Source organism: Mesoplodon mirus, assembly GCF_964341445.2.
Source record: "Mesoplodon mirus genome assembly, chromosome: 1".
NCBI lineage: Eukaryota > Metazoa > Chordata > Mammalia > Artiodactyla > Ziphiidae > Mesoplodon > Mesoplodon mirus.
The window spans coordinates 43,894,353-43,906,670 of record NC_138976.1 but is presented as its reverse complement, the minus strand read 5'-3'; the positions used below and the strand labels follow the sequence as shown (position 1 = coordinate 43,906,670).

The window sequence follows — 12,318 nt, the reverse complement described above, 5'->3', positions numbered from 1 at the left end:
GACTTAATTCAGGGAGTTGAAGCACTGGCTTTCTAACACAGGGATAGGCATAAAAAACTTAAGGAAGTTATGTGCAATAAAGTAGGCTACTCAGTGTAAAAATTTTGAGCATCACTGCAGAGAATTTTCTTGATGGGTTAAAAATTAGAGTTCTGATTTCAAATTCACGTCTCAATACCGCCCCTGAAGCATATTTAATTAATTCATTCAACAAATGTTAATTGTGTACCTGTTGCAAATCAAACTAACATGGCACTAGGCCATAGGGATATAAGGAGAACGGTATCTGTACTCCAGGACTCTGCTATCCAGGGGGAGTGGTAGAAGCCTGAACAAATTAAGTATAACATGCTCTAACAATCACTGCAAAAGGAGTTTGTACAGTGTGTGAGAGGAAGAAGCCAGCCGTCTACCTGTGCCGTGTGGTCAGACGAACATTGCTGTCTTTGTAGCTCAAGATCCCTTCGCCTCTTTATCTCTTCTGTCGATTCAGTCATACCTGCTTTTAAAAAAGATTTCTTAGTTTTTCATGGACTCAGAACACCAGGAAACATCTTGGATTAGTTGGAGTTTAAACATTGTGGATATCATCTGCATTATATTCCATACCTAGTAGTCTCAACTCTTATTTTGGTGTTGGAGGGATATTTGGAGGCAATCAAGCAGACACAAATTAAATGAATCTGCCAGGACCACATTTTCTCCAAGGAAACTCCTGGAAAAGTCTCCAGGGATTCCCTGAGATTCTTAGAACCCAACCAGAAAACCACAGGAGTAAATGATGTTGCAAAGCCCAGGTCCTGTCCTCACGGAAATCTTAAGTATTGTGGTTAATGCCAGGCAGAGCCTATGTAATGATTTTAAATGGCCTCATTTAAAGGCTCATTGCCATAAATGGAAGTCATCTTAAACAGGCCACTGAGTGTTATAAATAAGCATTTAAAGATTTTTTTTTCTTGTGGTTTTTATTTTCCTCTTGACTACTTCCTCCTTGACCAATCACAGGCCACAGGAGTCCAAGCAGCATGGCTGAATGGTGACTTTCTCTTTGCAGACCCTCCCACAGTGGGCTAAGGAGCTCAGTCTGGACCTCTGTTGCACCTGCTCTCAGGAACCCTGAGCTTGGCATGTGTGTGCGTGTGTGTGTGTGTGTGTGTGAGTGAGTGAAGGAGGTCTAAGAGCTCCCTTCCAGGTTCTGTCTCTCACATTCACTCCACCTTTCTTGCATCAGTCAAACTGAACTGTGGTTGCGTCATTCGGAAAGCTGGGAGTGCACCCTCCTGGCTCTCACACTTTAGTCTTAGCCTTGTATTCACTGTCTTGTTTTCAATTCAGATGAAATTGCTGTGCCCTCCACTGAAGTTCGAACTTATTAAGTGATAACACTTGAATCTCTAGCCTGGTTAGAAATAAGTATGTTAGTGTTCCTGAAAACTTAACGTTGGCTTCTTCACTTTAGATCTTCATAACTGTATAATATCTGTGATAAATTTGTTACGGTATCTTATTTTCCCCCATCTTATGAGACATCTTTTTCTATCCTATATTATAGTTTTTTCTGTTCCTACCTTGTTTCCCTATGGGTCCGAAAGGTCTCACATCACTTTGCATCCTTTAGCCTCTACAGGGGTGTTTGCACATAGCAGAAGATCAGTAAGTATCAGGTAAATGAATGAATAATAAGTACTGTTGTGCTATAAAGATGGGTGTGACTTCCAAAGATTGCCGGCTAGAAGAAATTCATAATGCTGTTAGTGCTTCATAAACACTTCTGTAGCTGAAACTGAAAAAGAGAAGGCTGATTGGATGTCATTTTTGTTCCATGTAGGATCCTGGTGGGCAACCCATTTGCATGCTCCTGTGACATTATGTGGATCAAGACTCTTCAGGAGACTAAACCCAGTCCAGAAACTCAGGACTTGTACTGCCTCGATGAAAACAGCAAGAATATTTCCCTGGCAAACCTGCAGATACCCCATTGTGGTAATTTACTTTTAAATCAATAAGTTCTACTTGCTATTAATTATTCTAATTGCCTTGGTGTGGTAGAGAGTCTGCGAAGGTTACCACTACCTGGATTTTATATGTATGCTGTTGATGTCTCCACTGAGTTGGGCCACTTTCGTGTGCAGTGTGGAGAAATCAGCTGGGAGCAACTTTGCTGAGTGTTCTTTTCCAGTAGAATATTAATTCTGAATGGTTGACTTTAAAGTGCACAGAGAAAAAAATACACTGTTTATTCCTTTGTCTCTATGTTCGTTTGTTCATCCATCCATCTATCCACCCAAAAAGTATTGGCTGAGAGTGTGGTACTTCACTGGCCACATATATACTTGGTTGGCACCTAGGCCATGCAGAGGAAGGATCTCAGGGGGATAAAGTGTCCTGGCTCCACAAGAACATGCAGTTCAATACAGAACATTCCCTTACACTTGTCTTGTTGCCGGATGTCAGTGTATCTTGATGGGGCACCACAAATCTGCCCTTTGACTTGCTTTCCCCCATTTCTGGGTTTGCAATCTCCAGAATTTAAAAGGTCATCATATGATAAAATTATAGCTCTGTGAATGCCAGTGTGTTTACAAGAAGGGGAAATCCAAGTGTTCTGGTTAGGATTTTACCACTAAGGGCTCTTGGGACATGCCTCTGCAGTACCCACATATGCATGTTATTCCTGAGTTGAAATTTTAATCAGGCAACCAGTTAATCAGTTAACAACTAAATGTGATCTTCTCGCCTAGTGGCTGGTGACACAGCAGAAAGCCTCATAGCACCTGGTTCTTGCCCGAGAGGAATCTGTATATTAACCATAAACTTCCAGGTCTTTGTTTTCAGAGGATCCTGTTGTTTGGAGTCAATTTTTACTTAAGGAAAATATAGCTGCTGCTCATTTTTAATGACAGTGTAATAAAGGAATGATAAGTATTTGTTTCTTCCCCTGCAGGGTCTTAGAAGACAGCAGTTACTCTTCCCACAGATTTTTGTTGTAATGAGAGCCCTTTGGTTTCATAATGGGGGAATTAAGCTTTGTTCCCTTGTCAGCTTCCCTCGACTTTCACTATTAGCCAATATTGAAAAAATTTTTTAAATATCTGTCTTTTCCTGATTGATAAGAGGATAACTGTTCTCTGTTCTGGTATAAATTTGTACCGCTGAGAGAAATTGCCCAGAGGGACAAGAAATTCAATGTTGAGTCACCTGGCTGCTTGGCCAGCTCCCAGATCCCCATGGCTGTGTGGCCACATTGTTTCAGCAACCACTGAGAGGAAAAAAGAGAAAGCATCTGACTCCTGCTCTGATTTCACAAAAGGCCTCTTAATAGACGACTGCTTTGCCCTTGCCTGAAACCAATTCTCTTTTTTTAATTTTAATTTTTGGCCATATTGTCTTGACAGCATTCCTGTAATGTACCCACCTAATGTGCTGTTGATAGACCGCTGTGACTGGAGCAGGGGAGGGGTAGGAGTGAACTGGTTCTAATTTTTCCTGACCAGTTTGTCAGTTTTCAGTGTTTTAAAATTTGTTTCCTACGAATTTGTCAATGAATTGTGTGTATGAGAGTGAGGCTTTGAATCCACTGTCGGAGGGCATGTGTTTGATTGATTAGGATTGAGTGATTACATTTATGGTAATATTCACAATTTCAGGGTCAACAATGCTTTTCAGAAAGCAACATTAGAAAAGGTGAACTGATAGACTTATTTTTTTGTGTTCTTAAACTGTCTTGTTCTTTCTCTGCTAATTTTTATTTTCTTTCCCAGTGTTTTTTACTTATTTATAATTGCACATATACTATTGATACATTTTGTTGCAAAAATAATTTCCTACATTTACACATAAAGCTTATCTTTACTTGTTTGTGACCATTTCAGCTCAGAAGCCATCAATCTATCATATCTTTTAAATCATTGTGTGTTATTCATGGTAGAATATATCTTTATTATGTTAAATCTTCCATATTGATGGGCATTTCCCATTTTACTACAAAAGTGTTTCAACCAGCCTCCTTATACATGATCTTTGTACATACATACAGATGCAAAGTTTCTTCTAGAGTACATAGCAGGAAGCAGAATTTTTGGTTAATATGGTTTGCACATTAAAAAGTGGTTGTACCAATTTATAGCCACCCCAGCAAAGTATACCTTGATATTAGCAAACTTCTTATTTTTTATATCTCTAAAAAATGGTATGTCATTGCTTTTTAGTTTGCATTTTCCTGGTTGCTATTGAGTATCTTCTATGTTTATTAGACATTGTGATTATTCTTCATTGAATTGCTATTTATACCTTTTGTCTATTTTTCTACAAGGTTATTCCTTTTCCTTCCTTTTCTTCCACTGACAGTGTTCTTTGTTTTATTTTTTCTTAATTGTTCGAAAGTTATAAATTATGTTTCTCTGTTTATAAATATACAGTGCCAAAATATATATATATATATTTTAAGAAGATGTTGGGGGTAGGAGTTTATTAATTTTATTTTTATTTATTTTTGTTGTGTTGGGTCTTCATTTCTGTGCAAGGGCTATCTCTAGTTGTGGCAAGAGGGGGCCACTCTTCATCACGGTGCATGGGCCTCTCACTATCGCGGCTTCTCTTGTTGCGGAGCACAGGCTCCAGACGCGCAGGCTCAGTAGTTGTGGCTCTTGGGCCTAGTTGCTCCACGGCATGTGGGATCTTCCCAGACCAGGGCTTGAACCCGTGTCCCCTGCATTAGCAGGCAGATTCTCAACCACTGCACCACCAGGGAAGCCCAGTGCCAAAATATTTACCACACATATTTAAACATATTTTCTGTAAGTATCTAGAAAGAACCCCCAACAAGATGAGAAAAGTTACTTTTACTTCCCTTTACTTTCTCCTCCCTTCTCTGATTGTTGTCATCTGAGATTTTATTTTTATTTTTTATTTATTTACTTTTTAAAATTAATTAATTAAATTAATTTAATACACATAGAGCTAATTCAAGTAATGAGATTTTATTTTTAGACTGTTACTTGATATTTTTGAGGATTTACTGTTTCTTTGTATATTGTTGATTTTTATATTCCACTACTGCCTCCTGGAGTGGTTTTTCTTTTTGCTGGAATATATCTTCTGATATTTCTTTCAGAGAAATTAAAAAAATAAAATTCGCATTCTTGCCCAGTGCAAAATCAGCCTGTATTTTTTCTTCTCATTGGAATTGGCTGAGTGTAAAATTCTGGACTCCAGATAACTTCCTCTTAGAATTTTGCAGATATTATACCACGTTCTCCGTGTGTTCATTGTTGCTGATGAGAAGCCCGAGGCCAGTCTGATGCTTATTTCTTGATAGGTAACCTATGCTTTTCTTTTTCTCTAGAAGCTTTTAGGATTTTCTTCTTATCCATGTTATTCTTAAATTTTACTACACTGTAACTAGGCATGTGTGCATGCTTAAAATTTTATTTTGTTTGACATGCAGTGAACCTTTTCAATATGAATGTTCACATCTTCAGTTCTGGAAGAATTTTCTAATTTATTTAGATGGTTATTTACACCTCTGGCTCCTCTCTCCATACCTCTCACCCTTTCTGTAATACTTTCCATCTGCTTGTCCTTTTGTGCTGCATAATGGGAGAATTGTTTACTCACTACTTTGCCCTTCAGCTATTTCTCCAGCTACTGAGTTTTCCCTTCTGCCAATTGACTTTTAATTTCTGAAATCTCTAGTGACTTTTTTTTTTAATGACTGAAATACGCTTTTCCATACTGGGGTTCACCATATCTCTAGGGTACCTAGCATGACTGACTTTCTCCTGTAAACTTCCTGCACTCATTGCTTCTACTTGGGGGCAGCTGCAGCAGTTGTTGGATGCTGTGCCTGAGGTGGGAGGGCAAAGGTAGGATGTGGAAAGTTTATTCCTCTGGGCTTCTACTTGTTTTCTTAACCAGTGACCCTGTGGCTTAGTGGAGGGGAGGCCCCATCATGCCCTGCCATCCACCCCTAGTCTCAGGTCAGCCCAGCAGCTTCCCTGTTCTGTGTGGCACATACTCATGTGTCTGTTGGGAACTGTGCTGTTTTTCCTTCATTTAATTTCCCCACTTTCTCTTGTTCAGGAGTTTCTCATTGTTCTTATCCACCAACAGTTATACCTTCTGATTTTCCAACGTGGTTCTGGATTTTTAAAAAAATGAAACTAATTTCTAGAGATTTGAGATGAGAGGGGGAGCCTTCAGTTTGGGGCTTAGTCATGTATTAATTTTCCTCTTGATGGTTTCCCAACTTTGGTTTTTTAAGAGAAGTTAGGCAGATTGAGCAGTAAATTATGCTACGTTGTTGAATTTAAATTCTGTCTCTGAAATTCCATGTTAGAGAAGTTGGATAATATCCCCAACTCTTCAAGTTAGATGTCTTGTTTAAAACATGGATTCATGGTCAGTTGGCTTTTCTTTTAGGTCTTACCCTCAGCAAACTTTTAATATATACCTGTTGTGTTTAAGTCACAGATTCACGGAGTTCATCGTATTTCCACCTTTTTTTTTTTTTTTTTTTTATGAAGCTTGTTAGCTAACTCAAAAAATAACTCATAAGAGTATGGTCTTGTGTATTTCATCACTGTAAACCCAACAATTTGCCAGTAGCTACGGCCATTGCATTTGGTTTGCAACTGGTAATATTTTAATTTCCATAAAAAAGAGCTATTGGGATTTCATTCCTTTATAAGGTGGGCTTTCTTTAAAAAATTCCCCTTTTAGTATTTCATCATGTAAGCATTATATGATGAACAAATTCTCTACATTTTATAAGCAAAAATATCTCTGCCATGGTGCCTGATGTATCCCTTGAACATAACAGTCACTTGATTAATGTTTGCTGAATTGATCAATTAATAAATGCATGATCCATATTATATTAATGATCAGATTGAAACAGATTTTTGATATAATGGTGCAGATATTTCAGTTAAGTAAAAATAACTGAAACATTTATATTATTCTAGCCAAATTATTCCGTATTTTAGCACTTTGTAGCTCCCTTTGAAATGTCTGTCATCATTGCATTTTGAAAGAATCTCCTTTCTTCTTTTTCCTCTGCCCTTAGCGATTGAGCGAGCATGGTAGGCAGGGCTGGGAAGTTTAACTGTGCCATTCTGGATCCCATTAACAGCACAGTCAAAATGTCTCACAATATTTTTCTAACAGCCCCTCCTGCTGTGAATTACTGTAAATTTATTCATGCTGTGAAACATGTTGTGGTCTGTTTCTTCACCAGGTCCTTTTTAACCTTAGAAAAACTTTATTAATTACCAGGCAACAAAACATGTTCATGTAAAATTTCCACATTAATCAGAAAAAAAGGGGTGCTATGAGCAGTGGTTCTGAAGACAGAAACTGAATTACACAAGTGTTAATGAAGAATGGTTATTTTTCCAGACTGTGCTGATTTATCACTCCAGATAAAAGTGTTCCTGCTACTTCTTTTTTTTTTTTTTTCTTTTTTTTTTTTTTCTTTTTGCGGTATGCGGGCCTCTCACTGCTGTGGCCTCCCCCGTTGCGGAGCACAGGCTCCGGACGCGCAGGCCCAGCGGCCATGGCTCACGGGCCCAGCCGCTCCGCGGCATATGGGATCCTCCCAGACCGGGGCACGAACCCGTATCCCCTGCATCGGCAGGCGGACTCTCAACCACTGCGCCACCAGGGAGGCCCCCTGCTACTTCTTTTAGTGTTTTTCAATGACATTATTTATAACTTTGTATATTCTAAATTCTTGTACTCAATTCCTGTACATTTGGTTGATCTTCAGTAGTTAGGTTTGCAGTACAAACCTTTCAATCTTTTCCCCTGGCTGGATGGCATTATTAAAGAACAGTGTACTTTATACTTTAATTTTTTTGTACTATAATTATGATTTAAATCTCTGGAAGAGAGTTTCTTCAGGAAGTGTTAATAGTGGATGATATGCTCTGTTCTAAGCAGACAACAAATATATTTAAAAGGCAGTATTCTTTTGGGTCAAATCAAAACAATTCCTCAACCCATTTTACTGGTAACTAGCTACCGTAGAACATGCTAGCCCCACAGTGAAGATAAGATGGTAATTCAGTTGAGGGTTGAATGTAGTTACTATATAAAACACCCTTAATAGTCCCATGGATTGAAATCAGCTTTGCCTTTGGTTTCTTTATTTATAATGACAATTTCAATTTTCCACTTTTCCAACCTTCAAACTTTTAGTGTAGAGCCTCCTTACAACACATCGATAAAATATTATTTATGTTGGGAAAGGTCGGTTCACAGGTGCCCAGGAGGAGAGGCCTGTTTCCTTGAGGTAAACTGATTTTAATGATTTATTTTTAAGATTTACTTTTGGTTTCCACTATAATTTGTAGTATGCATGTCTGTTTAGCATATTTGTACATACTCCTTCTTTTGTTTTAAGCTAGGAAAATAAGATAGCAATTCTATTTTGTTAGCATTCACAGAAGATTAAAATGAAATGCTGTATTAATACTCCATGTATAAATTAGATTGGTAAAAAACATTGTTTTCCTAGCATCTTAGCTGGATTGATTTTTTTTTTCTGAAAAGCACATACAAAGTCTACTTTACTGCTTTGCTTACTTTTATTAGAGTTCAGGTTTTACCCACTAAAACACAGCAAGCCACACAGTGGACCAGTGCTTTTCTTTATCTTTTTAGAAAGGCAAATAAAGCCATTTTTCTAACCTGTCAGCTGCTATTCAGATTTTTGTGTTTAGAAGTTTTGTGGTTGCTGTCACTGTCACGGCACGGCTCACACAAGCCTAGAAGCACTGTTTCCCATTTGAGCTGGGAAAGTCACTTTGCTAATTTTCTGTTATTTTTGCAACCAGGTGTAAAGCAGCCACTTCTAAATAGGTCAGGCTCATTCTGGCTTCATTCCTGGTTGTGAAATATATATGTTTAGGGGACACAAAAATGGGAAGATATGCCAAGAAGATAGAAAGTAAGTGGAGAGAAGACAGAGAGCTGACAAAAATCATAATTTACTTGAATATTTTTATACCCATGTAGTGATGATCCAATAAGAAATGAACAGAGCTCAGGCTTACTAAGATGAGGTGAAAAAGAACACAACTCAGGCCTACAGATGGATATTGAAAAATAAAACCCAAACTTGACCCATCTCATTTATTGCAAAGCCAAGTTAATATTTCAAAAAGTTTAGAGGTTGGTTTTCCTCAATTATTAGGAAGTGAGAACGTGCATACTTTGAGTTAGTGATCAAAGGGCCTAGTCAATATGGCCAACTTTCAAGAAGTGTGCACCAGTGGATGGAGCAGTGTCAGTGGCTATTGACCTGGGTATGGTTGGAAAGGACATACCAGCCAGTAGACCTCAGCAGAAAATCATCAACCATTCAGTGAAAAGGCTGACTTTCTTTAGACCAGGGCTTCCCAAACTTTAATGTGCATATGAATCACCAGCAGATCTTGTTAAAAATATTGCTTCTTTTCCAGCAGGTCTGGGTTGGAGCCTGAGAGTCCACATTCTAACAAACCCCTTGTTCCATAGACCACACTTTGAGTAGCAAGGGTTTAGACAATGGGTGTTGGACTATTCGTTGGGTTTTTGCTTGTACAACTATTATTCTTACACCTGACAGGAGCCTGAGCAATCATCTAGTCCACCAAACTTTCCCCACTCTATGTTCTGTGCAACTCTAATTCCTTGAGATGCTCTGTGTAGGAAAAAAAAACCCCAAGATTAAAGAAAATAATATAGAAAATTCTGTAACTCTGGACGTTCACTGTGCACATTACTATGTTAAAAGCTCTAAGAATTCCTGCTAGAAAAGAACCATTTAACTTCCGTTGATCTTATGGTCCTCAAGGTTGTTTGAGTACATACCATTTCTTTGTGATATCATGTTATGGCTTTGTTATTTTTACTTGAAGTAATTTGACAGAATATCAGATATGCACATGTATAAATTCAGATGTAAAATATATTTAAAGCTAAATATCCATATTGATATTGGTAATAACATTAATAGCTAATGTTTATTAAGGACTTAATATGCACTAGACCTCATCTGAAATATTTTCCATATTATCTTATTAGGCATCCTAAAAGCTCTAGAAAGTAGATGTCATTAGTATCCTTATTTACAGTTGAAGAAATGAAAGCTTACCAAGCATCATGAGTAAACAACTAATGAGTAGGGGTTAGCTTTAACCCACATCTGTCTGTCTAGGGCCTTAACCAATACACTGATCAGCTGCATCCTTTACTGGGCTCTTCCATGCCTCAGAGGTGTCTGTCTGTCCGGGCAGCTTGTCTTCTCTGATCTCCAACGAGGCTTCCCAGCATGTAAAGGAGGAGAGCCCTGATACTTAAGTCAGGATCCCATTACCATAGTGCTAGAAGCTCTTGGAGACATTGCTGAGCTTTGCTCTGTACTTGTGCTGATTTCAAATCTTATTAAGCCAGGAAGTAGTGCCTGGCAAATGGTTTATCCTGCCTTGGCTATTCATGCTTCCCAATTCATTTTTATTGTGCTAATTAAACCTCAAGTGGTATTTCAAGTACAGATTGTTTTTTCCATTATTGAATCTTTGGCCAGCCTATTAATGCTGTAGAATTAACGTGAGTCAGATGCTTACTCATTTGTGGAAGACTTTACATTTAAAAGATCTAGACTTGGCCAATTTTGCACAGATTCCTTTGGAAACTGCTATGACAGGGTGATACAATTTCTCTATAAGTAAAGGAGACTCACTCTTCTCTCACAGATAGACACGTAATTATTTTTTTAATGAACCAAATTCCTAGATTATGGATAAGTATTGGTGTTTATTGTCTGTGCTAAAATGGGTATTACAGTCTGGAAAGGTAGTATATTGTAGTGGTGAACATCTTGATCTTTGAGTTCAGTTCCTAGGTAGTTGGGCAACTTTGGAAGATGTATTTGACTTTTCCAAAACTCACATTCTTTATTAATTAAATGAAGATAAATACTTAACTTCAAGCCTGGTTATAAGGATTAAATTAAATAAAACAAAAATGTAAAGTACTAGATAAGAGTTTCTGGTTCAGTGAATGCCCCATAAATGTTATTGCTAGTACTATAATTAAGCAGACATTTTTAGAAATGTTAATCATGTAAACTTAGGCTTGAAGGAAAAAATAAACTACATTAGATTTTACAGGGGAGATTAAGATTATAGCATAGCATTCTCTGCTGAGACTCTTTATTTTAACTTCTTTTCTGCTTAGAATTTCCACACTTTTAGATACATTTATAGAAGGTGGAAGTTTACACCATCGGTTTATATTCGAGGTGCCAAGAAGGGTGTCACCGAGCTCCATTGGTGGAGTCTGCTGGTGGGGGAGCTCATACCTCAAGAGTAAGCACCATGGCAAGCCCTGGCTCCATGGTTTCTCCAGATTCAGCCAGATAAATCTATAAATACAAGAGAATGGGAGAGGAGTCAACAAAGCTTTATGTTTCTGCAGTTGCAATTGGAAAGTAGATGGATGAGTAGTGACTGACTTAAAGGCTGAGAATGCTGGTTACCAAGTTAGCAATGGGGAAAGACAAGAGGAAAGTTTGGTGTATATTGCAGAACTACTGCAAGGCTCAGGAAGTAAGAGAACAGGTAACACCAAACACAGGAGAGTGGTTGAAAGATTTTTGTTCCATACATCTCAGGTGTAAAAACTGGAAGTTTGTTCTATAAAGAGGATAAAACAAAGGCCAAGAGGAATTCCAGGTAGAGCTGAGGTTGTGAGAGCCATAGAGAGAATGATGGATTTACATACAACTGAGTTTTGACACAGGTATCCTCCAATTTTTGGAAGTTTTCTTTACACCACTTCGCTTTTCTGAAAGCAATCAGAAGAGGATTTTTGCTTATCCTAAAAAAGGTGAAAAGCAAAAATAGCATTCAGCATTTATTTTACATGGAGCTGTTTAGAGGAAGCGCACATCCCAAGCAGTGAGGGGGCACCACTAAGCTCTTTCCTGGGAACTACACTCAGCATCTCATCATCACGCCACCATAGCTTTGACTGTCTGTGAGAATCTGTGCTTTATCTTGATTTATTTTGTGCATCTGTTAGAAGGAGGTGTCCTGAGGTAATTACTTCTTTACTTTATGTCATTTCGTCAAAAAACTTTCATAGGAACGTTCTGTGTTCTGATAGCCAGGAAAACCTGTGTTTCCAGCCTTCTTCCTCTTCCAAACAGTACACTGGAAGAGAATTATCTGAATAATTTGATCAATCCCATCCCCCAAAGGATTTAATGATACTGACACCAGGTGGTACCCATTATAGAGGCCAGTAATACTGCCCTAGTGATGCTGACAG

General features: G+C 38.2%; 1 protein-coding gene across 8 annotated transcripts in view; it reads left to right on the top strand.

The window, feature by feature from the left end:
* NTRK2 (neurotrophic receptor tyrosine kinase 2) overlaps nucleotides 1-12,318 on the top strand; it is a gene marked incomplete at both ends in the record, with an annotated part of 393,544 nt that overhangs the window by 50,389 nt on the left and 330,837 nt on the right. For all 8 annotated transcript variants that reach the window (XM_082612254.1, XM_082612253.1, XM_082612252.1 and 5 more), the window contains one exon: nucleotides 1,829-1,983. In XM_082612254.1, the coding sequence (XP_082468380.1) occupies nucleotides 1,829-1,983 (155 nt within the window). The remainder of the gene's footprint in view (nucleotides 1-1,828; nucleotides 1,984-12,318) is intronic.